The sequence below is a fragment of the Poeciliopsis prolifica genome, unplaced genomic scaffold (assembly GCF_027474105.1).
Source record: "Poeciliopsis prolifica strain line A6 unplaced genomic scaffold, Auburn_PproV2 SCAFFOLD039, whole genome shotgun sequence".
Classification (NCBI taxonomy): domain Eukaryota; kingdom Metazoa; phylum Chordata; class Actinopteri; order Cyprinodontiformes; family Poeciliidae; genus Poeciliopsis; species Poeciliopsis prolifica.
Window position 1 is genome coordinate 3309434 of NW_026562414.1, and position 27093 is coordinate 3336526.

At 37.2% G+C, this 27093-nt stretch overlaps 2 protein-coding genes across 7 annotated transcripts in view; one reads left to right on the forward strand and one right to left on the reverse strand.

Moving 5' to 3' along the window:
* Window positions 1–2199: 2199 nt before the first annotated feature.
* LOC129375394 (adenylate kinase 7-like) lies at window positions 2200–13164 on the forward strand. Of its 5 annotated transcripts, none has more exons than XM_055054448.1 (19): window positions 2200–2406; window positions 2499–2642; window positions 3849–3963; window positions 4050–4144; window positions 4237–4347; window positions 4470–4553; window positions 5117–5205; window positions 5292–5382; window positions 5485–5562; window positions 5731–5880; window positions 6021–6149; window positions 7211–7319; window positions 8148–8276; window positions 8369–8440; window positions 8530–8727; window positions 8883–9100; window positions 9176–9334; window positions 9406–9483; window positions 12995–13121. In XM_055054448.1, exons 1-18 carry the CDS (start codon window positions 2317–2319, stop codon window positions 9439–9441), a joined length of 2097 nt encoding a protein of 698 aa, XP_054910423.1. In that variant the 5' UTR covers window positions 2200–2316; the 3' UTR covers window positions 9442–9483; window positions 12995–13121. The 5 variants fall into 5 exon arrangements, with proteins under 5 accessions (XP_054910423.1, XP_054910424.1, XP_054910421.1 ...); XM_055054449.1 differs by lacking the exon at window positions 12995–13121 and adding an exon at window positions 10468–11161; XM_055054446.1 differs by having other exon boundaries at window positions 9176–9483; window positions 12995–13164.
* Window positions 13165–18156: 4992 nt separating this feature from the next.
* Window positions 18157–27093, reverse strand: part of scara3 (scavenger receptor class A, member 3) — a 32478-nt gene continuing 23541 nt past the window's right edge. For both annotated transcript variants that reach the window (XM_055054450.1, XM_055054451.1), the window contains 8 exons: window positions 26846–26926; window positions 26470–26588; window positions 26077–26321; window positions 24823–25042; window positions 23743–23831; window positions 22550–22742; window positions 21720–21897; window positions 18157–21072 (listed from right to left, as the gene is read on the reverse strand). In XM_055054450.1, the coding sequence (XP_054910425.1) occupies window positions 20591–21072; window positions 21720–21897; window positions 22550–22742; window positions 23743–23831; window positions 24823–25042; window positions 26077–26321; window positions 26470–26588; window positions 26846–26926 (1607 nt within the window). In that variant the 3' untranslated portion in view covers window positions 18157–20590. The remainder of the gene's footprint in view (window positions 21073–21719; window positions 21898–22549; window positions 22743–23742; window positions 23832–24822; window positions 25043–26076; window positions 26322–26469; window positions 26589–26845; window positions 26927–27093) is intronic.

The window sequence follows — 27093 nt, forward strand, 5'->3', positions numbered from 1 at the left end:
TAAACAGGACTACTTACTTTCACATGGAGGGAGGAAGAATATATGCAAGAAAATTGTAGAGATTTTTGAGTAACAATATTTTAACACAATGGATTCCAACAATTGTGGAGAGTCGCTGTATCTTTGTCCAAGCAAAGTAGCCACAATAAACATTTATATATGTTGGATGTTCCACACACAGTTTGAAATGAAGCGTCCCTATTATCAGGCTGCAGCGAAGCTTCTATGTTTACATTTTTAGAGCAGCATCAGAGATAGCATAAGAGTTCAGATTTCAATTCCTGAAACTTTGTCTGATGGAAGAAGCCAGCGCTTTGTTTTGCCAACAGCTCTGTTCAAGTCAAAGAAGCACTTTTTGGCAGGATTCCTGCAGCTTCAGGAGGAAGCGGATCGCTCCTAAACGGGTCACGGCGTTGAGGGACATTCGTCCTTATAAGGTAACGCAGGAAGTCCCTCTGTCTTGACAGCTGCCTCCTCTGCATTTCAGCCTCACACACATAAACACACACAGGCAGCTGCTAGAATCAACTGCTGTGCAACACAGACAGGATTATGTTCTCTGACCGGTAATATAAATGTTTTGTGCAAACTTAACCCACAGCATAACTATGTTTTACTGTGGATTTGATATAATAATTTGTGAAATCAACAAATAAATTGAAGGGAAACTCATCTAATGACGTCTAAATGATTCATTGTAGTGATTCTGATGAAATCAGCAGAAGTTTTATAGGTCACACCTGCCTGTTGCAAACAGCTGACAGTTTTAACAAACAGATATTCTATGCCACAGGTGTCAAACTCAAAGCTTGTGGGCCAAATCTGGCCCGCCATATGTTTTTATGTGACCCTCTAGATTCTAGACTAAACACTAAGTGAGCTTAAACATGACGTTATCAATCAAATCAAGGCAGTTTCTATTTGTTTACCTCCAAATTATATCAATCAGTCCCTCCAGTTCCTTGAATTATTGTGGAAATTTACACAAAATCAACAAATCCTCCCATTTTTAAAATTATAGATATAAAACAGTTTAACATATTTGACTTACCTTTTATTATGATTATTACACAAATAGATAATTCCGTGTTATTTAAATATTTCAACCCTTCATCACATTTTACAATTCCTAACAAACCTGCAGGATAATTATTGACCACTTTAAACCAGACACCCTCTTGTTACCTTATTGCGGATTGATTACTAAAGATGGTAAAACCAATCAGTCCTCATTCAGCGTCATTGTGCTTTGAATAAATGACTGGCATGTTTCACCGAGTGCCCAGAACTGTGCGAAGCAGACGCCGTGAAGAGCTGATAAAGTCAGCCCTATAAATAAATGGGTGCTTTGAAAGTTTCCATGTCAGCACTCCATTGTCCTGCACAAAGAGGGGATCGACAGGACCGCGGTCGGGGCTTGTTTGTGCAAATAAGGAGCCCAGAGTGGCATGCAGCTCTGTCTGGAGGGGGTTCATTTGGTATTCCCTGCAGGAAGAAGCCAGTTACATCACCAGAAAGGGATTCTGACATTAAACCTCCAAAAGCAGAGGTTTAATGTCTGCTTTACATTTACTTTACCTGGTAAAAGTATTTTTGCATTTAAATTACTTGGTGAAAGTGTAAAAAAATAATCTTCATAGTGTGATTGATGGCTGCAATTTCAATATTTTCTTTGTGTTTTAGCTGTAGGTTTGTTATCCCTGATTGTACTGAAATGCTGTTAAACCACCTCTTGAGGTATTAATAATAAGTGTCTCAGCATTCAATGAGTCCTTAAAGTTGGATAAATTAAGCAGAATACATATAAAATCTGCTTTAATTTTATTAATAAAATAATTTAGGTACTTCTTATGTGTCTCTTTAGAATCTGGAGGTCATATCATTTAGAAATAAACTGATTGGCGCTTGTATTTATTCATAACCTGCCCAATCAACCCATGAAAGCGCCAGTATTTAAAAAGTTTAATGAAACAGAAAAAAAGGGGGGAATATTTTGCTAGTTTTAATCCAGATTATAAAATTAGGAAGCACCAAATAATAAATTAAGCTAAGCTAACTTCATTCACTTGTACGTCAAGTTAATGATAAAAAATAAGCAAGCAATGAAAGAAAACTATACGTGTTCACGTTTTAAACGGATGGAAGGCCACGTAAGCTACGTCCGCTGTGACGTAGCTTACGTATTCAACGTACGTCTGGCTGAACCCTAGCAACCGCTTTCGAGTCCATAGTAACCGTTAAGACTGGCTGTGTTTGTCGCAGCAGTTTCCCTCTGAACGTCGGTTGTTCTGTGTCCCTAAACTAACAGCTTTTGTCATGGAGGAGGAGGAGAAGAAGGTGTCGCTTCCAGTGAGGCAAATTTTCGTCAACGACGTCCACACGTACGTGTCGAGGCACGTCGCCCAGGTAAGGCGCGAGAACAAGGTTCGCCGTTTCGGTGCCAGTCAAAGTGAGACGACTGTGGTGTGTCCTCTGGCTTTATTTTTTTACCCGGGAAGATCATAGGACAGGTTGAAGCTCCTGACGAGTCGGAGGAAGAAGACATGGAAGATGAGTCGCTCAGTTCCCGCGAAGAAACTTTACAAGTCGTGGGAACTTCCGTTACCGAGGAGAAAGTAGAGAATCTACACCAACTGTATGTGGTGAGCCAGCTGCTTAAAGGCAAACATTATATGTTACTATATTATAGCATAATGCAATAATTATAAACCCAGTTGTTTTGTCAACTTTTACTCTTAAATTAGGGGTTTTCAACATGAGGCTCGGGGGCCATTTGTGACCCACTGGATAATTTTTTGTGGCCCCCAACCACAAGTACAAATTGATACAAACTTGGCCACATTTTGAGGATTTTTTTAGTGGCTAATATATGTTTTCCTAAATTGAAAATGTTAGGTACAACATAAACAGGCTTGTTTTAATATTTAGCTCTTAATTATAGCAACATTTTACTCAATAAGTTGGCTTAGTGCAAAAATGGTTTGGATAGGTTTTCAATGTCATTGACATTTTCTATGCCAATAAAATAGAAAACATTTGAAAAACATTCGTTTATCAAGACAAACCTTTGCAACCATTTTTCTGTCCTTTCATAATTAGTTATTTTCTTCTTCATTTATACATTTAACATTTAATTTAAAGCTGAAAAAGAGAAATCACAGTAAAATTATTTCCTGTTGTCAAGTAAGAGTATTTGGTAAAACGTTTACTCAAGTTCTTATCAAATCATTTAATACTCAAAAATTGTCCCATTAGATTAACAAAATATAAAGCTAAGTGGAAATTTTGTTATTTTAAGGACCAAACTGACAAAAAGTAATAAAAAATTTTGCAAAATAATTTTTACAAATCAGTTTCCATCAATGAAAGAAACCATAGGTGGTGAATTGTTGATTAAAACGTGATGGTTTTTTTATTTATTGTGTAGAAAATAAATACATTTTACCCAAATAAGAGAAGAGATACTTTATAATAAAAATGCTCAAATAAAAGTAAATTTTGTCAAAAAAGTTACCCAATAAATGTAATTGAATGAATGTAACTAACCCTGATTACTGAAAACACAAAACTACTTCCATATTCTTTTAGCAATGATAAAATAAAACGCTAATAATTGTAATTTGCTCTCTTAAGCGGATCTTAATCCCTGAAAAATGTCAAAGCTTTATCTCGTTTCTGGAAAATATGTGGCTTGAGCTTAAAAGCCTGGTGTCATTTCCACCCAGTGAATCAGAGTAAATCCACCATAAATTCAAACTAATTCACCAAACGACAGTTTTTAAATTGGAGTGAACAGTTTAAATAAATCATTAAAATGAGTATTACTAATATCTGTAGTTTTTTGCCAGTCGCCAAGCAGAGAGGAGCTGGAGCAGGTGCTGCTGGAGTGCGATGTTGTGGTTTACTGCGTCACCGAAAGTGCAACTCCGGAGCAGATTGAAGAAGCAACATGGGCAATATCAGGCAAGAGTTAGAAAACACAGCAATAGTGTAATCGATTGGATTTCTGATATCATTCACAAATGAACACTGCATATTCTTCCAAATAGTCCTTCAGAATCAAATGGCAAGCTTCGAAACCCGGAGATATTTCATCCTCGTCTCCACATTGATGACTTGGACGAATTTCAGGCTTTCAGAAGGCGTAAATCCCCCAAAACTCAAAATCTAAAACATCATAACATCATTTAAATCTAAGATTTCTTCTTTACATGAAGTTATTTGGTTTTATTTCAGACTGACCCAGGTCTCCCGTTTTTGGAAGAAGATTTTCTCAGAAGAAGACCTCATCCCAAGTTCAGGAAACACAATGACCTGGAGAAACTTGTGCTCAAGTGTCCGCGAGGTGTACGTGATTTCACTGTTATACCGCTGTATATTTCACAAACTGCACCAAAACAATGGAGACAAATAAGAAAGAAAGCAGTGACAGGACTATAAAGAAATGTACTTGTATTCTAATTTTTCAGAAAATATCTAAGCTCAAAGGTTACGTTGTATGTGCTGGATTTCAGTACGGAATGGGAGAAAATCTCTTCCACTACTTTTTTAAGGTAAATACAATAAATCCCTCATGAACACACGACTTGTATAAAAAAATCTTACCAAGTTATTTTCGCGCAAATATCTTACCGCGCTTGAAATAAGACAAAACTAACTTAAAAATAACTTTTCAACAGGACACAGCAGCTTGTTTTGAGTCACCAATTTCTTAATATCGGTGAAAAAGTTCTAATTCTATTGGCGCCGTTACCTAGCAACGTCAGCCCCGTCACCTAGCAACGTCAGCCCCGTCACCTAGCAACGTCAGCCCCGTCACCTAGCAACGCCAGCCCCGTCACCTAGCAACCCAGTTCTTGTTCCGTTGGCAGATTATTTCACTTTTAACATTTTTCTGTTATAAGTTAATTTATCTGCCTAAGTATTTTTTTTAAACAATATCAAGGAATTATTGAGCTAAAACAAATCCATGTAGCTTGCTAAAAAGCTACTTTTAAATTAGTCTTATTTCAAGTGTAATAAGATATTTGCAGTAGAAACTAGACTAAAATTACTTGGTAAGATTTTGTGTCTTTGCAGTGTATTTTAGATTGTTGTCATTTGCATTTTTCTTTAGGTTTCATGGTTAATGGAGGAGCCAAAGGTTCCCATATTTGGAAGTGGTGAAAATTTTATTCCCATGATTCATGTTTGTGACCTTGGAAGGTAAATGTATTTAACGATGTGTAGCGTTGTCGTTTGTTATTTGGGGAAAAATTGGATCAGAACCAAACTGACTTCTGATTGGTTAGAGTGGTTCAAGGCATCATTAAGGTGAAGCCAAGTCCAAGGTACATCATCGCCGTTGATGATTCCAAGACCACCTTGGAGGAAGTTGTAAAGGTAGCATTTTACATCAGAATTAAGCTATAATAACATTGTGTGTGTAAACCGATGAAACATCATAAAACGTTTATTTGGTCTCTCTTTCTTTTAACTCTTTAGACTATTAGCGATGTGCTCGGACCAGAAAAAATCTGCAAGTTACTTCCCGAAGACGCCATCAAAAGGAACGCTTTTAAGGTACAACTTGTATAAACAAACTCAAAACAAATCTTATTTTCAATGCTCTTTTTACGCTTAAATTTTTTCCCCCCAAAATCCCAAAACATGAGATGTTAAATAAGACCTGCTAAAAAAGATAAAACAGATTAATATTGATTCAATAGTTCAGTTTGCTCCTGGTTCCAGCCGGAAGAACTGGAGTGTCTCAACGCCAACCTGCGAGTGGAAGCATCTATAGTGAGCGACTATTTACCCTTTGACTGGACCAGTGAAGAGGGACTTGTGAAAAACATCAAGAGCATCGTGAAGGAATACAAAGTCACAAGACAGCTTTTCGTAAATATTTAACTCTTCAAATCAGAGAGTTGTTTGTGTCAAAGTCGCCTTTACCTAAATATTGGATAAGTTAGAATCCCTTTTTGCTAATAAGCTTGTTTTCAAATGACAGCAGTGGGTTATATTTTTATTTTCTGCAGCCGATTAAGATCTGCCTGACTGGCCCTCCGGCGGTGGGGAAGACGACTCTCGCCATGAAGCTCTGCCAGTACTACAAACTTCATTACATCAACGTCAACTACATGTTTGATGAGAAAATTTCTCAGCTGGTCAGTGGAAACACAAGCTGCAACAGTAGAGACTTCACTGTATACTGCCCCCTTGTGGAAACGGTGAAGTGTTTTCACATGTCAAACCCAAAAGTCAAAGTGTTTTATTGTGTTTTTAAACACAAAATCTTACCGAGTGTTTTTGGTCTCGTTTCTAGTGCAAATGTTTTGGTACACTTGAAATAATATAAAACTAATTACAAGTAATATTGATGAAAATGTGTTTGTTCCACTTACAACAATCTGGATTATGTTATAATCCAGAGATGTCAAACTAATTTTGGTTTTGGGCCAAATCCAACACATTGTGCCAGAATGTATTGATAAAACTTGTTCACAAACTGTTCAAAAATCAACAAATTTGCCACTGAAACTAGTATTTAAGGAATTATTGACTTAAAAAAGCTCATATTTCTTATTAAGTTAGTTTTATATTATTTCAATTGTACTAATATTTGCCCCAGAATTTAGACCAAAACACTTGAAAGGATTTACTAAGGATGCAAATTATCCATCAACAAGTTAATTGATCGACTGGCCCTTCATTTTATGAAAATAATACGTTAAATAAAGAAAAGCACGTGGCTCAATTTTAACATTATTTTGTGTTGGTTGTTTTTAATACTGACTGAATAAGCAGAAATTAGTGGTTTTCACATCAGTCTGAATTTTGGATCTGCCACAATTATAAAAAAAAACCCACCAGATAATATTCAAAATATAGATATAATAAATGTTTTTATTTTTTCTGCAACATTTCCATTTATAAGAACCTATAATATGGTGTTAGACGTTTTTTTTTTTTGTTTGTTTTTTTACTAAATTTAATGTTTATAATCATTTTAAATCCTAAAAACAGAGTTAAAAGCGCTTATCTTTTAAAAATTACAATGTATTTCCTAAAGTAGATGTTTACCTAAATATAGAAGACTTTTTTCTCTAAACTGGTTCTTGGCTGACCTGAGAGAACAGTAGTAATGTAGGTTATAAACGTTCATGTCGTCGTACGACGAACATAAAGAGAAGTTTCTGGTCACCTCGTTTGTGTCGACGTTTTGCAGGAGACGATGATAGCGACTGAGGAGTATGAAGAAGACATTGCTGAAGACGCCGTAGCTGCTGCACAGGACCAACTGGAAAACATCCAGAAGACTCTGCAGGATAACCAAGGCGAGTCGACAAAAGAAAAAACAACAGCAAAGAAAGTTTTCAGCCAACGAAGGCTGATAACAAAACCCAAATCCTATTACATGCACTGTAAAACATAACTTAAAAATTAAAGTCCACCTGCTGCCTTGAAAATGCAACTAAAGTCGACAAGAAAATTGTTTTGGTTTTAATTCAGAAATTAAAGTTCATGAAGTTAATTTAACAACAGAGAGAAGTTGTCTAAGCATTGTTTTTAAGTTCATTAATTTTGAATTGTGAGTTTTAACTTAATGCTGCAAAAAAACAAAAAATTATTTCACAAAATGCAAGAAAAAAAAACTGTCCTCACCTGGTTAAAGAGCCACATTTACTATTATTTTACTCACAATATCAAGTTAAAATAAATACTGATTTTACTTTAGAATCATTTAAATTCTTGTTTCTAAATTGCAAGAACAAAATTTATTATCTGATAATGAAGTTCATTAAATTCAGCTTAAAAACATTTAGTCCTCAAACTAATGCAACACAAGACTCAGATCAATGTGACGCACTTCCATATCAGGATATAAAACCATGCCGCTAAGCATTCTGGGAAATAGCTCCCACTCCTGACTTTTCCTTCTTTCAGTTTTTTTAAGCGCAAACCTTAAAACTCTTGGAGTTTTGAAAAAATTAGTAAAAAGTTAACTTTCTTTCACAAACTCAAACATCTCAAAATATAAAAAGGCTAAATTTATTTAACATAAAAAGTAGAAGATAGTAGACACAACTAAACGTGTACGGAAATGTCCTTGAATTAAATTTGACTTTAAGAAGCTTTGATGTTGATTTTTGTTGTTTTTTCAGGTGTTCTGACTGAAGACCTGATTTTTGAGATTCTGCGTGAAAAGCTTTACTCTAAGGGATGCAGGAACCAAGGCTTTGTTCTGGACGGCTTCCCTGAGACGATGGAGCAGGCAAAGACGGTTTTTGCTGGCAAGTTTTATCTGTCTATATGGCTTTTGTTGAATTGATGGATGAAGATGCATCAGAAGTATTAGTAAAACAGTGATTTTTATCCTGTTCAGATGAGAGTCAGGAGAACCAGGATGTAGATGTTCTCTCCAATATGCCGTGGTATAACAAGATCATCACCCCAGGTTCTGCTCACAGCATCAGCTGGTCGTTAAAATGCATCAACTCACAATTGCTCATCTGTGTTTTTTCTTCTTCCATATCTGCTTCACAGAGTACATTTTTAACCTCGAAGCACCAGATGATTTCCTGATCAAGCGAGTGCAAGAGCTTCCAGAGAGCAAAGCTGAGAAGTTGCGCTACACTCAGAACGAATTCCCGTCTTGCCTGGACGCATACCGGAGACTCTACAGAGCTCCAGTAACCTTGTTGGACTTTTACGATCACCGGGAACTCCATCCAGAATATTTAGGTAGTCTGCAAAACCACAATTGACCACCAGGGGTCAGCACAGCAAGTTGATTTGTACCTAATATGTATTATATTTATGTAGAAGGAGAAGCTGCTTGTATTAAAAAAAACACCCGTGGAATATTACGGGAGAATATAATGTTCTCCTTTTCCCAGACATCAGCACAGATGATTCGGACTACACTTGTTCTATGCAGAAGATTATTGAGATTATAGGGGAGCCCAAGAACTACGGCGGGACCCCAGAGGAGCAGGAGGCGCTGAAGAGACGGAAAGAGGAAGAGAGAAAGCAGAAACTGGCAGCGGAGGCAGCAGAGAGGAAGGAGAGGAAGGCGGCTGCTCTGGCTGGCATGACGGGTCATTACGAGAGATGGGTGAGCTCAGAAACTAGGAGCGTTAGAAAACCTCAAATAAAGAAGGCTTAACGCCTGTGATTGTGCTTTTTGCAGAAGAAGAGCCTGGGGATGGTGGTGGAACAGGAGGCTGAAATGTCGGAAGCCAAAGCTCTTCCTCTCAGGAACTACCTGATGAAGTATGTGATGCCTTCGCTGGGCGAGGCCATGCTGGAGTGCTCCAAGGTCAAACCAGAGGACCCCGTCGACTTCCTGGTGCTTACGCCGCAGCCTGTCACCGTACTGATACACCTGTCCTTTTCTAATGTCTGTTCTGCTTTTCGCAGGCTGAGCATCTTTTACGGAACAGCACAGAAGACTGAATGACATCAGATCGAAACGTCATGGACAAATCGACATGATCGGTTTGTGAGCAATCGCTCAAACTCTTCAGATGTCATGATTAAAAAGTACAGTTTCGAGCACTTAATTCTCTGATCTAAATTCAAGAAAAGCAAGTTTTACGCAATGGAAAAGGTCACATTTAGGCAAAAATGTCAAATCTGCTATTGGTAAATGTTTAATAAATAGCAGATTAAAGAGCTTGTCTTAGTAAAAGGTTAACATCTTCCATTATTTTGACATCCTGCAATTAGAGAAAATCAATTAGATTTGACTAAACCTTTGGACTCAAAACTATAAATTACCGAACTAAATAAACAGTTTAAATAAGAAGGGAAGCAGCAACGTCCAAGGGATGGAAGAGACAAAATGCAAGGAAACAATCTGATTGGTCTAATTTAAAAAAACTGAAAATATTCCAGATTTTTTGGCACCATCTTTACTTTCAGTTGCAGAAAGTATTTTTAAAAAAGTCTAACCTTTAACATTAGTGTTTATTACATGCAGTATCTACTCTGACCATTCCTATAAAACTAATGTATTTTACATACACTTAGCTTTATTCTTGCACCTCTTCAAAAGGAAACAGACAAGAGAACATAAGACAGATGTAAGCTGATGTGCATGACTGGACATGGCTACAGGAAAATGGCTGCTGGCCAAATTCTGGAGTCGGTGCAATAATTTATGTTTATCCAAAACATTAAATATCTTTCAGGGTTGAAAATGACTAAAACAGCTGGAAATGTGACAAATTAATGAATAAATGTTTAGCTTGCCATAAGGCAAAGTAGTGAAGATGGTAAAGGAGGTAAAAAAAACCTCAAGCGTTTTGGTAAATGTTCATGGCACTGCAAAACCGCCAGGCAGATTTGACAAATAATATCAACACTAAATGACTAAAATACATTTTTAAAACATCCTGTGATAAAGTGTAAACTTCACCAAACATCTGTCAGTTTTGCGGGTTTGTACTGGTTTTGGTTCTGTTCTGTTTGTGGCTGCAGATGGTGAGTGACTCAGTCCTGACTCAGATGCAGAGCCAACACTTACTGGAAGAAGGATGTTTCCAGCGTTTCCAGTAAAGATGCAATAACAATGTAGAAAGTTCTAGAGCTCACAAAAACAATCAAATCAAGATCTGACTGTGTTTTCCAGCTGAGCAGAAATATAATGCAGTATTCTGTGTTTTATCACCAAAGCAAAAGGAACAAATGTGAAATTTCTTTTCTTGGCAATAATCAAAAATATCACAGATCTGAGGCATTCCACTGGTAAAGCCTCCAGTTCACCACTAGGTGGCGCAGAAAGATTTTTTTTGGGGAGTAGAAAAATATTCTTTGAATGTCCCAAAGTGGTGAAATTTTGGTGTAGAAAAAAAATATATATAAAATAGTGCGACTGAGTCCAATAATTTTTTTTAAAAAATGCAAATGTGTGTTTGTGTACATCTTACCTAAGATCTTCTCATAAAAGTAACAGATCTTGGAGGGAAACCCAGACAATTAAAATACATTTGGTTATTGTTGCAGGAATAATAACTAAAAACTGCCATCGTAAGTTTGTGTCAGTTGGTAAAAGTTAGTGCTAACAGAAAGTAAAGTCCCTGCGCTGGCCATCGTTTTGATCTGAGGCTTTGTAGGAAATGCATTGTGATTTTCTCCAACCTACCATCTGTTGCAAATAAAGGATTTCTTTTTTGCTGCTGGTTCCTGTGAGCTGGTCAAATTACCAACGGTGCCCCGCAGTCTGAATGCATGGCAATGAAAGCTTTACTCAAAATCTGGTTCTAAACTTGTATTTAAATGTTCACACTACTTTCGAATGATGTCCAAGGAAGAAGAGAGGAGTTGTGCACCAGATGTAGTGTGTGTGTTTATCCCTGTGGGAGAGCCGGTGCTGGTTCTGACCATGTGGGTTTATCTGCTACGGTTCCAGTCACAGCAGCCTCTACCGTCACTAAAACAATCACACACACGTTGGAAACGGCCCACAACCACGCCTGTGGTGGTCACACAAACATGAGCTGGTGGTGCTGGAGGAGGACCACACACACACACACACACACACACACACACACACACACGCACGCACACACACACACACACACACACAGAGGGGCTACACATGCATACAGACTCCATCAAACTACAACTACACTAATAATCTGAGTTTAACAGCATAATTTGCATTTGTTGGAGAAGAGAGAAGCACTCAACCATAACTAGGCCCCAAAGGTCACGTGTTTGACCTTTAGGAGTCAACATGTTCTGTTGTCAGGGGAAAAGTATTTTTGATCGTTTCCTGAATTAAGTTGTGCACATCAAATATCAGGTTGGAACGTCTCAGTCGACACCCTTTATTCAAAATACTGCAAACTCATCATTCCTCGCGTGGCGGCGCATTAAAAAAGACAAGAGGAGTCAATTTGCACCAAATTTTTAGATTAATCCCAGAAAAGTTTTAGAAAAAATCTTCAGAAGCTTCTGGGCTTAAAACGGGAAAAGTTTGTTTTTTCTTTAAAATGTCAGGTTTTTTTCTATCCGATATTCAACTTTTCAAGATCATAAATTTCCATTTTCTTTCCTAAAATATTTTTTTAAAATTTGTCCCAAAATTTTAGGGGTTTTTTTAATGCAAATTTTTGACTTTTCAAACTCAGAAATTTCTCAAGTTTTTTCTAAAAGTATTTTAATCTTAAGTGCTTTCTTAAAGCAGTTTCTCTTGCATTAAGATGCAAAAACTAAAAGCTTGTAGGACTTCCTGTTGTAATAACTTGTAACAAGCGTCGCATAAACAATCTCTCAATACTAAGCTTCAAAATCTGGTTCATCTGTTTGTTGCAAAATTGCAAGAAAGACACTTTCCATTTATTCTGAGTTATGTTATTAAATTATTCTCTTTCCAGTTGAACTCCCTTGATTTTTTATAACTTTGCAAAAAAACAATAAAAATGTTCTCTTTTGCAAAAATAAAACTGTCTTCTCAAATAAATCTTTATTCCAGCTTTACTTCAAACATCTTATAATGTTGCACATTCTTCAGAACCCCATCCAGATCAGTCCATCACGCATGCTTTACCTCATCCGTAACGTTTTGTTTTCGGGTTTATGATCAGATGGCAGTCTTATTAGGACTGAGCTGCTAACGCAGACCAGTTCCAGTTCTGTCAGATCATTTTTTATCCCGTTTTAAGCATGTGGGATCCTGATGCTCCATCTGGCACACACTTGTGTTTGTGTGTTTACAAACGTATCTTTACAAAATGAATCTTTTGATTTATCTGAAGTACGTCTCTGATTTGTTCCACTTAGTGTCAGATTAAGGAGTTAATAGTTTGAAGTTTTTAATATCTAATTTGTGTATAAAAAAACAGAATCTCACCCAAAACAAATGTGAGAGTCTGTCGCCAGGGGGAGAAACGACTAAAGAGAAATTGCTCAAATCTGACTCTGCTCTATTACTGTTTGCATTTTGCAAAGAAGAAAACTGCGCTCAAGTTTTCTTCAGAGTTTTTTGTGTCATTTCCTCTAGGAGCAGAAGCGCCACCACAGGCGAGGAGGTGAACAGGTTTTTCAAACAGTTTGGATTTGACAGCGCAGAAGGAAAGTAACACATGATGCAGTTCCTCTCATCATGCCACAAACTTGTTTATGTGCAACTTGGAGGTGTGTGAGTGTCCTTGTCAGAACATTGTCTGGATTTGCTTTGCAGCTTTGGATTAAATTGTGTTGGCAGTGATGGGATGTGATGCTCACCAGCTGCACTGCCAAGAAACCTTAAAATAAATTACTTGGAGTCCAACCAACCTGCTGTGACGAGGCTGCACTTTGGCAGGTTAGCATGGGCTGTCAAACCACGATTTTACGACAACACACACCAATGCAGGCAGGCCAGATGTGTCAAACTCAAGGCCCGTGGGCCAAATCTGGTCCACTAAAGCTCTTCATGTGGCCCTCTGGATTATAGACTAAACACAAAGTGAGCCTCAATATTATATTATCAATCAAATCAATGTAGTTTTTATCCATTTACTGCCAAATTACACCAATCTGTTCCTCCAGTTTCTTGAGAAAAATCAACAAATCCCTGCTCTTTTTTGCACTAATAAATAACTGGAAATTTATTGCAAATTTTTCTAAAAAATTGTCAAAATCTTTCGTACTTGTACTAAACAGCTGCCTCAGCCTTAACTGATGTCAGATTATATAGTCCAATCGTTACAGCGAGTTATAAAAAGTCAAAAATAAAAAAAAAATCACAAAATTCTGGAGGAACTGAGCAGATGTTCAATAATATTATTTAATTTTGAAGATTCATTGATATTTCAATAGTGTGTGAACAGGTTTCATCAATACATTCTGGCACAACCGGCCCTTTAAGAGCCTTTATGATCTGGATTTGGCCCAAAACAAAAACATTTTCTGCATTTTCAGAACAGTTTGGCAGCTTCTGCAGTCAAAGTGCGCAGCTGAAGGTACGTAGCTGTCTAAAACTGGTGTGAAGGGGAGGTTGACGAATTACATTTCTGTCTGGTTAATGACTCCTGGTTGATTTATGACACTGACCTCTAAACGACTTTACATAACACGACCGCTATACTTTATGTTGACAGTTAATGTGCGTGTCTGTGGTTGTTTACTGAGTAAAACCAGGACACGTGCAGCAGCGTCTGCATGAAACCGAGGTTATTTTAATGTGAACTGACCGGCTTTTCTCCCATGTGCTCAACGGCTGCCGAGTCAACTCACAAGAAGAAGAAAGAGTGTAAAGGACAAAAAGCAGACAGCACAGAGGTAGAGCAAAGTGTCTGAGAGCTGCACTTTCCACCCAGAGCAGCTGGATTTCAGTTAATCTAAACACATGGACGGAAAAAGAGACAGAATTTTATATTTGCAGCTCCTCCCAAAAACAGTGGACGAGGCTTAGCTTCGGGTCTGAGTATTTGTCTGGACTGGGTCATGTGGTGCAACCAGACCTCATTTTCTTATAAGAGTTATTCTCCAGCCTTAGGAGGCTCTTGCATGGTTTATTCTCACAATTTTTCAAAGGGTTTTGCTTCCCTTTGCTGCACAGATGATGCTGAGGTCCATCTCCTCGTAAAGCCCGGTAACACCTGGGAAAATCAGCCACAGATGTGAAGAAAGCCTGAACACAGTTCACCTGTCCAGAAACTGGACTTGGAACATGTAGCAACTGAGAAAATACGCATTTTATCCCGTAACATACCATGAATGAAAACAGTATACGAGCAGCCAAGTTGTTAAATTGGTCTGATGTTTATAGAATAAGATTTTTACCCATAAAGATGAATTTAAATTAAGTTTAAACCATCAGATTACTGGTTTTTACCGTCAGACCTCATTATGAAAACCCGAAGTCTTACGATGCTTGAGAGAAAAATCCACCAACCCACATCAAGCCCACCACTGCATCGCTCCAAACAGCAGCGATGGCACCAAAAAGATTCAGCAATTACATTCAAATGAGCTGTTTGGAGAAGCTAAACAGGAGGCCAGATCATCTTCCACTGTAATTACAAAATCCAGGACGCTGCAGGTAAACAGCTCTCCCACATGCAAGCACAAAACAAATCTCTTTAATTGGATCCAATTTTATCTTCTTTTAACTCATAATTGGAAATGTGGGACCAGTTCCCTCCACTGGGGACGGGAGGGATCTGATTCCTCTGCTGTTGTTTTCCTGTTTGTAAAACGTTTGCAGGTGGAGCTGATGCTGTGTTCAAACCAAACGACGCTTCGAGTTCACCATGAAGTGTTTCCATGTTGATAGAAAAAATAAACATTTCACATTGGACAAGTGTTTTTGTGGGACTGCAAGTCTTGGACCACTTCAAAAAAACATTTCCAGTTTTCTGAAAACAGAGTCGTGTCTGTGACGCTCGTTCCATGTTCCCAAACCAGCCATCAGTCTGATTTCAACTCTTTGCTCTTTTGCTTCTTCTTGGGCGTCAGAAATATAAAAGAAGACATTTTACATCCTCCTATGTAAAATGGGAGGATGTACTCACTGTACAGTGAGTACAGTTCTCACTGTACTCATCATATAAAAGTTTTTTTATAATTGTATTTTCTGCGTTACTTGCTGACTCACTTTGGAGCAGGTGTGGCTTCGCTCTTGGTTACCTGAGCCTGATTGAAACTCCCAGGTTGTTTGTGCAGCTGTGCATGTAATGGGCTCTTTGGGAGCCGGTCCAAGTCGATGCTTAGCTAACGTCTCAGGTTGTGTATGTTTGTGGAGGTTAGGTAATGTCTCAATGTGTCACATTCCTTCTTCTGCAGGACTGAAATCACGCAGAATCAACAACAGCTGTCACAGTGGGTTGGAAATGGCCTTCAATCACTGAAACCAATCAATTAACTATCAATTTAGTGAAAGATTCCAATGGGTAAAGAGATTAGCTAAAATACTAGACCAGTTCAGTTGTCAATAGCATTTTTTGGTCAATGTTTACATGGTTACACAGTTGATTAGCAACTAATTTATCAAAGTTTTTCATTTAAGAAATACAACAATCAAAAGGCACTTTTTTTTTAATAATTTGCTCGATTTGGTCCAACTTGAAAGTTGCAGGTTTAGTTGAAGCTGATATTTTTTCTCACTAAGCTCAACTGAATCAAAACGGTTACAGATCCGATCAGCTGTCAGCGCTTTCTGCCACAATAACCAATAAATCAAAGTTCTTCTTGTTTTGATGTTAAATGGATTATTAAAGATTATTGATCTTTGAGAGAGTGTTCTTGTGATGTTATGCCATTATTATAATCATTTTACCTGCAAATTGTCTCAAAACAACATTATCGTTTATCGCGATAACGTCTGGGACGATTAATTGTCCAGAAACATTCGTTATTGTGACAGGATGCCAACAAGTTTATTTTTAATAGAATAAATTTTATTCACAAAGAATCCAAAAAACTCACCACTGCATCCAGAAAGCTACAAATGAAAATTTTTATAAAAATTAATAAATTATCAACTTAAAACAAATCTCTACATTTATTGAAAAGTTACTTGCAGTAGAAGATTGACCAAAATAACTTGTACACATTTCTAGTCGTTAAAAACCGTAAACATAATATTTCAGAGGAAAACAACTAAAACGTATCAAGCAAAAGTTCCTGAAACCTTTTTTTAGTTTTATATGTGAACGTCTTTCGCTGTACGACTCAGTGAAAAGTACAGCCTTGAGCTAAACTACAAAAAAAAAAAATCTCCAGCAAGTATTTAAAGTTGGAGCGGCTCCTTCAGCCGAGTCAGCATAAATCTTCCCATTAGGTGTGTTCGTTGGAACATCTGACAAGCCTGAACTTACTAGGAGGAATACATGAAAGCTTTTTATTATATGTGCAGACTTTTTCCACGGACATAAAAACAGTTTCATAATGTTCTTTTTTCCATTTGGAAATAATTATTAAGTGGAGGAAGCACCTCTGCCCACTTGAACATGCAACTCCTCCCAGGCTGAGTGGACTGTGCAGCTAACAGCTGATCTTCTGGGAAACGTTTTCGCCAACAGCGCCGCTGCCTGTTTGCACATCAGTTATGTAATGTGTTTGCACTGGGATGAACTGAGAGGTGATGCTGTAATGGTCCTGTTACTGGTTCTAACTGAAACCAGTAACATGTTTACGCCGGATTACATCGGGGAATAATTTGGTTTAGTCGATTACTCAACCTATTTAACAAACTCACTGACCACTTAATTTAAATTTGTCCCACAAAAAAACCACAACTTAATATATACAGCCTGAAATTTAATTAACTTATTGTCTTTATTCGTCCAAATGTGAAGAATTTTTCCAAACGTGAATGGTTATGTTATTTACACGTTTCCAATAATGGAAAACATTTGGAAATCAAAGAAGTTTTTTATTACTACAAGTGGAATGTGCATTAATAGTTTTAGGGCTATTTGTAATTAAGAAAACAAACATTTTCTTTCAGCCCAAAGTGAATCATTTTTCTATCTGCCAATAGAAAAATAAATTTTTCATCAATATTAAAAATGAACTTAAAACAAATCTCTATAGTTTGCTAAAAAGATAATTGTAAGTTAGTTTTATTTCACGTTTGCTGAGATATTCGCACTAGAAACTAAATCAAAAACAGAGCTGCTCCCTTAAATTATTTTAGTGCGAATAAATCAAAAACCACAATATATTTAGTTTAAAACAAAGGGATTCAGAACAAATGATTCAAGTAGAGAGAAGTCTAAAAATTTCAGAAAGACAGAAAGTACGTTTTTGTTTTGGTTCAGATTTCTTGCCCTACATGGATTGTCATGTTACACAGAAAAAGAGGGAAATGCCTAGAAGTTACAATTCCAGGGGGATAGGGAAAGTTTTCTGTTTCCTTCCACATCTGTTTAAAAGTCTGTCTTAATACATTCATTCACAAATCCTACCAAGTTTATTTAATTTGTTTAACTGGAACATAAACCAGATGATATTTTGCATGCAAAAGCAACGCAGCACCGTGACCTGAAAGTGAATCATGAGCCACATTTCTCACTGCATGCAGTGAGTTATAACAACAAGCTAAATATAACCGGAGCCTAACGGGAAGAGGTGACATGTGCTTTTGATTATTGATAAATCCCTTCCCTCCCACATGCGACACTTGCTTTTAAGTCATGGAGTAATACTGAAAAAAACCAAAACAAACAAACAAAAAAAAAAAACAGAAAAAAAGCTTTTTATTGAAGTTCAACGCAAACCAGTCGCATTTCATCACAACTATAGATTACACTTTTAAAACATTTTTTAAGAGATAAATGAATGTCACACATTAACCATAATTGATACTTAGATGTTTGTCACATCATATATTTACAAATATACAGATTTATGACATATTTCTCTTTTTATGTTTCATATTTTGGAAATTTGTAAAGTACTTTCCTTTATTTATTTCCAAAATATGATCAGCCAACAGGGATGTTTCACCATTTGCACTCTGCATCTGGAGCTGGGAGGGACAGGTCCAGATGTGCTGTCAAACTTCAGTGCCATGTTAAGAGCTGACCAGTGATGTTCATGACAGACAAAGTCCAATACAGAACCTCACCAGTAGTCCGAATTGTTAGATCAAAGTCAGGTTCTTTTAAGTCATAATTTTGAGATTAAAAACCAAATTCGGAGAAAAAAAAGCCAGTATTCTGACATCAAAGTAATAACATTTTAAAGTCATAAGTTTGAGATTAAAGTCAACATTTTTGGAAAAAATGTCAAAATTCTGGAAAAAAAAAAGTCAGAATCTTGAGATTAAAGTCAAATTTCCAAGAAAAAGACAGAATTTGGGGATTGAAATGAAAATTTAGAGGAAAAGTCAGAATTTTAAGATTAAAGCCATTTTTTTTTAAAGTCAGCATTCTGATATCAAAGTAAAGATTTTGAGAAAAATGACAACATTTTGAGACATACAAAATCCATTATAGAAGCTATATTGTAACTAATTAAAGCTTCCAACAGTATAATAGCAAGTAAAATATTTAGTTGTTTTAATGTTTTGTTTGGCTGACGTCTTGTTTCTGATTTAAATTGAAAATCATGTACGATATTATATTTATTTTACATGACGTCCAAGCCTCGATCCTTCTGCACAGACATTTATAGAAGAAAAAACGTTCTTGCTCCAGCCATAAAGAGTCTGAATGTTATTTCTCCGACTGTTTTCAGTCTTTTCTATGCGTAGAAAAAGAGCTCGTTGCGTCTATGGAACTCAGCACTGCCCCCAGAGGTGAGGTGAGGCACAGCACTGCCTCATCCGGGTCTTTTTTTTATGTATTTCAACAGAAAATGCGTAAATTCAGCGATTTTGACCCGCAAAGTAATAATAAAAAAACAATAAGAAAAGCATTTCATGGAAAATTCAAGTGGACAAATAAATTTTCTTATTTTTACGTATTAAGCCACACGTCTCTGGAGCTGACGCCCGTTTCCACCAAGCATTCGTCATCACGCAAGATGGCAGAGCTAGCTAAGCTGTGTTAGTTACGACCTTATTTACGTATTTTCCTATAATTTAGCAATCCACAGACCTTTCAATTGATCACCAACAGAGGAACTAATGTCACAAAACATCATAAAAGTTGATAAGTTTGTGTGGGGGAGCTTACCAGGCGATAGTGAAGATGACCGTCTCCTGCTTCCCAGCTCTCCAATCAGCCTAAAATGAAATCAGCTGCTTCCTCTATGTACCTCGACTCCTCACTGACATTTCTTTGTTCACAGTTTACACAGAAAAAAAACACATCATTCCAACTTTACCTTGTTATGTTTGACATTTTAGATCACATTATCAATTATGGTCAATGCTTTCTGGGAGTCTGACGTCATTGTGCAGCCATTAAACCAATTCACAGCGAGATGTCTGATCATAACATGGTACATGAAATGGCTCTAAATGCATCAGGTAACATGTTTCCATGTGAAACCCAATTGTTTATTTATTGTTAGTCAGTGTCGCCTCACAAGCTGAAACATCTGAAAAATATTTCTTAAAAAAAAGAAAACAAACTGAATGTCATTTCTTCATTTTCTTTACAAACCAGCAAGATAACAAAAATGTTTTCAGAGTTCCCGCTCTGAAATCTCTTTAGGTTTCACGTTTTAGAGATAATAAAGTGCTTCAAATTAAACATCTTTCTGTTTGTAGTAAATAATTTGATTCTGTCCGAATTCATAGTTACCATCCTACTTTTAATTTTTTTTTTTTTTTTTTTTTGCTTAACAAACCTCTATGTCGCATTCTCTTATTCTGGTACATTCTGAAATAAAAAGATTATCATTTTTAGTTAATCTGGTTGATACACATGTGCCATATGAAAAACTCAAGCATACAAATCAAAAAAGATAAGATTTCACTCAATAGTTGAGTCCACAGAAGGCTGCTTTGGGTTTTCTTATTCCATAAATCATCACCACGTTTTGTCAAATTCCACTGCGAAGCCGGTGTGCTGTTTTTCTGATTTAGTCTTCATGGCTTTTCACAATCCAATGAATAAATTCCTGTGTGTCTTCAATTAAAATCAGTAATTTAGTTCCAGAATGGTCATTCCTCAGCTTCTGCGTGTGAAAACTTCGCACTCAGACTCTTCATTCAGAGTTACCGTCTCTTGGCGCCAGCAGCAGGCCTCACGGTTTGTTGCTGAGGCTCATGCCTGTACGGTAAGCCAGGAGGTCCAGGTGTACCTGGTGGTCCAGGTGGCCCTGTTGGCCCAGGTTTTCCTCTGGGTCCTGGAGGTCCGGTGGTACCTGGTAGTCCTACGTGGCCCTGGATTCCTGGAGGTCCTTCAACTCCAGGGATGCCATCAGAACCAGAGGCCCCCAAATCCCCTTTTTGGCCCCTTTCCCCTTTGGGGCCTGGAAGACCGATTGACCCTTTGGCTCCTTTCAGACCTGGGGGCCCTCTGCTGCCGATAGGGCCCGGTTCTCCTGGTGATCCTCTAACACCAAGCGCACCCTTCATGCCAAGGTTTCCACGGCCTCCTGTAGGGCCTCTGTTACCTTTACTACCAGTAAGGCCCATGGGTCCTTTTGGGCCAGTCTCACCACGGTCTCCTTTGGGCCCAGGTGGCCCAGGAGCGCCTGAAAAGAAAACATCAAGATGCTAATTTGAGAATTAAAGTGGAGCCACAATGTTCTGCTACGGAAAAGGATTAGGCACACTGGAAAATAAAGAAAATTCAAAATTTTTATGACTTTTTTTTTTCCAGAAATTTCATTTTTCGCAGAATTCTGACTTTAATTTCAGAATTCAGGCTTTTTTCTCAAAATGTTGACATTTTTTTTAAAATTTCGATTTTAATCCCCAAATTCTGTCTTTTTCTTGGCAATTTGACTTTAATCTCAAGATTCTGTCATTTTTATCAGAATTTTGACATTTTTCTAAAAATGTTGACTTTAATCTTAAACTTATGACTTTAAAATATTCTTACTTTAATGTCAGAATTCTGGCTTTTTTTTCTCAGAATTTTGTTTTTAACCTAAAAATTCTGACTTAAATCGTCTCACATCAAAAGTCAGAATTCCAAAAAAGAAAGCGCAAATGCTGAGAAAGTCAGAACCGCTCAGGCTTTCATCTCAGAATTATGACTTTTATTCCCAGACATTTTTCTGACTTTAATCTTCTGAGATCAAAAATCTGAACTCGTTTGTTTTTGGGTGTTTTTTAAGTGGCCCTAATCTTGTTCCGTAGTTCTGGTTTTCCTAACATATTTCAAAATCAGTTGTACCTTTAATAATAGTGAAATTATTAATAAGGTGGGAGTGAAAAACATCAACCAGCTTCATCTCCTCCATCACCATCGACAGATTCCTCACATCCATGTCTAGCCGAACGTTCAGCAGCATGTTCTGCTGCTTCAGAGTGCTGGCCAGGTTGAGAAGCAAGAAAACGGTGGTGTTCATGTTCTGCATAAAGAGGAAAACAGGTAAACTAGATGACATAAAGCAACACTATAATACAGGGTAACTGGAAAAAGATACAAACTGAATACATATCCTTACCAGCATGAGTCATTTAAACTTTCTGCTCCATGAGTCAACAAGTTAATTCCTGCAATTAACTTAGCTTTTTTTTTGCATAGTAAATATTCCTGGCTCAGTGACTCTGTATTTAAGCACAAATTTTGTGTTCTCTTTCATTTTTCAGGGGTTTTTAATTCATAGTATCTTTTCCACGGCTTCTATGTTTCGCTTTGTGTCTTTCTTGCATTTAGTTACTGACAGTGGAATAAATCCAGTTAAATAATCAATGTTTTCCATCCTTGTAGAAAGCAGTTTCTTCATTATTATTTTTTTTGCAGATAATTTGTGTATTTCTTTCCTTCAGAAGAAAAATATTTGTCTTTGCATTATTTCCAGCTATTTTTTGACACTCCAGGTTTTATGGATGGACATTGCTGCCATTAATTTTATAAGCAAGCAAATTAAAATAAGTCAGAAACGACTTAGAGTTCAAGAAAAGGTGCAATATTTCCGATGCTTTTGATAATTATGATGATGAAATCAAAGATCTTATGTGTTTGTAAAACTCCTGATATATTTTTGCCATTTTTAGCACCTGTAGGTCTTCGGTGTGTCTGCCCAGCCGACTCTTGCAGGAGGAGCTCTCCACGTTGATGTACTTGTACATGCTCTGGACGTGGCTGACCGTGGCGTTGATGCTTGAGGCGATGGTTTCGATCTCCATCTCGATGGAGTTCAGACGGCCATCTAAAGCTGAGAAACGCTCACCAGTCCGGTTCTCGTAGTACCTAAAATAAACGGTTTACATTTAGTCTGAGTTGATCAAAGTATTTCTCACCAATCTGTGAACATATATGATTAGAAAATATTAACTTAGGAGACAAAACACTTATTTTGCCCACAAATTAGTCTGAAATGTTTAATATAACAACTCTAGATAAAATTTATCTAGAGTTGAGCAACCATATATTTCACACCCTTAATTAATGCAAAACAAAAAGTTATTAATGATTTGTAAAGTGCTTGCAGATTAATTAATAACAGCAATTAACCTTATTGTAAAGCAGGGGTGTCAATCTGATTTTTGTTTTGGGCCAAATCCAGATCATAAACGATCTTAAAGGGCCGGTTGTGCCAGAATGAATGTATTGATAAAACCTGTTCACAAACTGCTAAAATATCATTGAATCCTTAAAACTACATATTATTGAAAATCTTTCCAGTCCCTCCAGGGTTTTGTTATTCTTTTTGTGAGTTTTCCAGTAAAAATCAAAGTGTTTGTGGCTGTAATTTGGAAGTATTTGTGCTTATTTATAACAGTAAATGTGGCTTTTTACTACTCGTGTAAAGATCATGGGCTATAATCTGACATCAATTATGGCTGAGGCAGCTGTTTAGTACCAGTAAGAAGGTTTTTTTACAATTCTTGAAAAAAATCTGTAATAAACTCCGAGTTCTTGGCTCAATTTGTTGATTTTTGTGTGATTTTCCGCAATAATTGCCAATAAACCTGAAGAATGGATAGATTTGGCAGTAAACAGAAAAAAATTACATTGATTTGATTAATAACATAATACTTAATCACTCTTATTGTTTAATCTAGAATCTAGACGGCCACATAAAAAGCTACGGCGGGCCGGATTTGGCCCACGGGTCTCGAGTTTGTTTGACACGTGTGTAAAGTGATACTTATGTCTATGAGTAATACTTGATAATGGTTGCAAGATTCTGACAATGCAGATGAGGTAAAAAAGAAATCACTGAGTGAAATGTGTTTATTTATGTCACCTGGAGTGATACTGAAGATCATGCATGTTCTCCTCATTTTCATCCATTAACGACGTCACATTGTCGAGCTGCATCTGGAGGTTCATAACCTGCAGGAATGAGTCAAACAGGTTTACGACCTGGTCTGGTATTAATTAAGAAAAATACCTTTAACTAGCCTCTTTTACAAAATGACTTCTTCATCTTTCTGTTTGGTTTCTAAAACAATCAAGGCGTCAAGGGTAAATTAAGTCAGCATGAAGCTGCTGACCCACCAGGGAACAGCAGAAATGGTTGACTTTTACAAAGGTATGCCAGTTTCATGGTTCAGTGGTAACATGTGGTGATGATGGACAGTCTGCACACAAAAATTTGTGTGTTATAACATGGTATGCCTAAATTGTGATAAATGTAAATAAAACACTGACTTGTAGAGTCATGGAACAAAGAAAAGGAAACATCTGTGCAGCTCGATTGGCGATTTAAAAATGACTGGTAGTTCATTTGAAAAGTGTAGCTGATTTATGTTGGTTTAAGGCAGCAGACACCAGATTTCTTAAAATATTAAACTCCTAAAGGAAAATATTAAGTGTTTTCCAGCATAATCAAGTAGTCATGCGAACATCAGTTGTTATAAAAATAAAATATGTCTTAAAATCAAATTTACTTCCTAATTGGGCCTATGACTCTTTCAAAATTCTTGCTACATTTGAGACTTTGCCTGACTCCTGAATTAACCAGTGCAACACTTTACCAGTGTTGCACTAAGAAGTAGCTCCTATAATGAGCTCAGCGGCTGAGCAGTTCCACCAGGCGTTTGCTAATTGTTGCTGGCTAGTCTGAAGGAGTTGAGTGGGGGAGTTGTGAGCTTGGAAATTGCAACACCTAGCTGAATGTCCGCCGTGGGAGATTAAAAAATTTCACAAAAATGCATGAAAGAATCAAGACAACACCCCAGGTATATTTTTGATGAGGGAATAACATCATAATGCTCCATTAAAAGTATTTTAACCCTGAAAATGTGCATTTATTGCGTAAATGACTTTTTCTTCCAAACAGAAATGTTTTTATCGAATCATCCGACTGTGAATCTAGTCTTACCTGTTGTGTGAGGTCATGGATCACATCTGAGAACATTGCCATTTTCTGCTGATCTATTATGATTGTGGTCTGAAGGGAGCGCATTTTTTGGGAGGTGTTGCTGGTGTTGGATTTGATGGCGCTCAAAACTCGAGTGTAGTTCTGCAAATTATTCGTCAACGTCTGGAGGACGGTGGTCTCTTCATCTGCTTTTTTTTGGAGGGCATCGATCCACATTGTGCTGAGCAACAGAGAGAAGAGAGCATCATGGGACATTTAACTTTGATTTACTATTTTAAGAATTCAAAGTCTAGTTTTTTTCCTAGGGAGGCCAAGCACAGGTAGAAACTATAGAAGGATGACACACTACAACTGAAATTTCTTCTTAAACACACTGTAGTCTTAGGCAATAATAAACAAAACTTGAATAACATAATATTTATATCTGTTTACCATGCAATAACTACTCAGCAGATTAATTTGTTAAAGTGGGTAGGACACAGGCTAGCTTTTCTAATCACACAATTAGCCTTTTTAGCTTACCACAGCTTAACCACTCTATTTTTAGCGCTGTCATGCTAACTCTATTCAACTTAAAGTGAAAGTCATTGAGTCTTTGTAGACCACAAATGACCCGTTTCTCTTTTATGAAGTGTTTTGTGTGCAGTAGTCCAAAGTGGCGTTTTCTTATTATTAATAAACATCATACATGTCAATGTGCCAAAAGGGCTAGAAATGGAAATTAGGCTGTGTTCAGACTGCAACCCAAAGTGACCCAAATTCTATTTTTTGGTCTTAATCCGACCTGAATCTGAACAGCCAGATCACGTTCAGAGAACCTGAATGTCATCGATACTCGACAAGCGTCACCATTCTCCATCCTCATATGCGCAAGCAGGCAGAAAAACAATCATGGCGGACTGTAATGAGGATCGTCTGGCTCCAGTCAGACAACAACTTCAAAATCGGAAGCTAAGTTCCACCATTAGCCTCCGCTTTTCCTTCCGCAAACACTGAGCACTTCTTCTTCTTCTTTTTTATGGCAGTCGGCAAAACCACAGACATGAATATGTGTCATGTCGACGGACAAAGTACTGAGCAGGTTATAACGTTACGTTATAGCGCCCTCTACTGCGAGAAACTTTCAGGCCTTTTGCAGTTCAAACTGGTGATCGCATAAAATTGGATTGGGTTTGAACGTAGCTTCAGTTACTTAAACTCATGTATTTCCATATAAATGTTAATTAATATGCAGTATCTCTTCTGTTCAGTCACCTGAGTGCTACTGTTGTGTTGACTTGTTGCGCCGTTGCTTTTACGTCGAACTGATCCTCTGTTAAAGTTTTCATCTTTTCTTCTGTTTCATCAATCACCTCCTTCCAACCCTGCACCTGACTGGTGAATCTCTCCAGAGATTGGTTGAGGAGTTTGAGTGACATGAGGTGGTTTTGGACTTCCCATGTTAGCTGGTTGCTTGTTGCTTTTATGGTGGTTTGGGTTTGGGATGCCTGATCCAGAATCTGGGTGGTTCAGAAATCAAAGACAGATTAAACAGGAATAAACAGAAGTTTAACACATTCTTGCTTTATATATTTCAAATTGTATCTTTTGGTTTAGACAAAATGGAAAACCTTTCTCACTGCGGATTTAGCTTCAGATTGATCATACCTGCTCTTGACCCAGTATCATCTTCTGAATATCTTCAAATTCTCTCTTTAGCCTGCTGATCTCTTCACTGTAAAACGAGACATCCAGGCAGTCTGAACTGTTCGACACAGACCTCAGATCTGAGATAAGAAAGGAGGCAAGAGAGAAAATTAATAACAGAAATAGCTGAGAGAACATTACAGACTTTATAAAGACCATATGTGAGTTGGATGGTAAATGTTTAAACAATAACTCGGTAAAAAAAAGAGCATTATAGTTTTAAAAGTGATCTATTATGCTTCCTTGAACAGGTTACGGTAGGTTTATGGTATTTACAAAACATTTTTTATTCTTTAGAACGTTTACAAATGACCATTTCCGAAATATTTCACTTTACCCTCTATGCCTTCTTGAACTTTTGCAATCTTCTTGTTGTGAGCTGATTCCTCTTCCGACAAATTGTCCACCTTTTTGAACACTAAAGACACAGAAATAGTTTTTAAACTAACGAATGTCACAAAAGTATATACATATCCACGCATTTATTTTGCATTCTTATAAGAGCGAATCACACGAGTTCGATAAAAACCAACTGACCTTCAGTGTAAACAGGAAATGGGAAATATTTGAAAGAACACAGAGAAG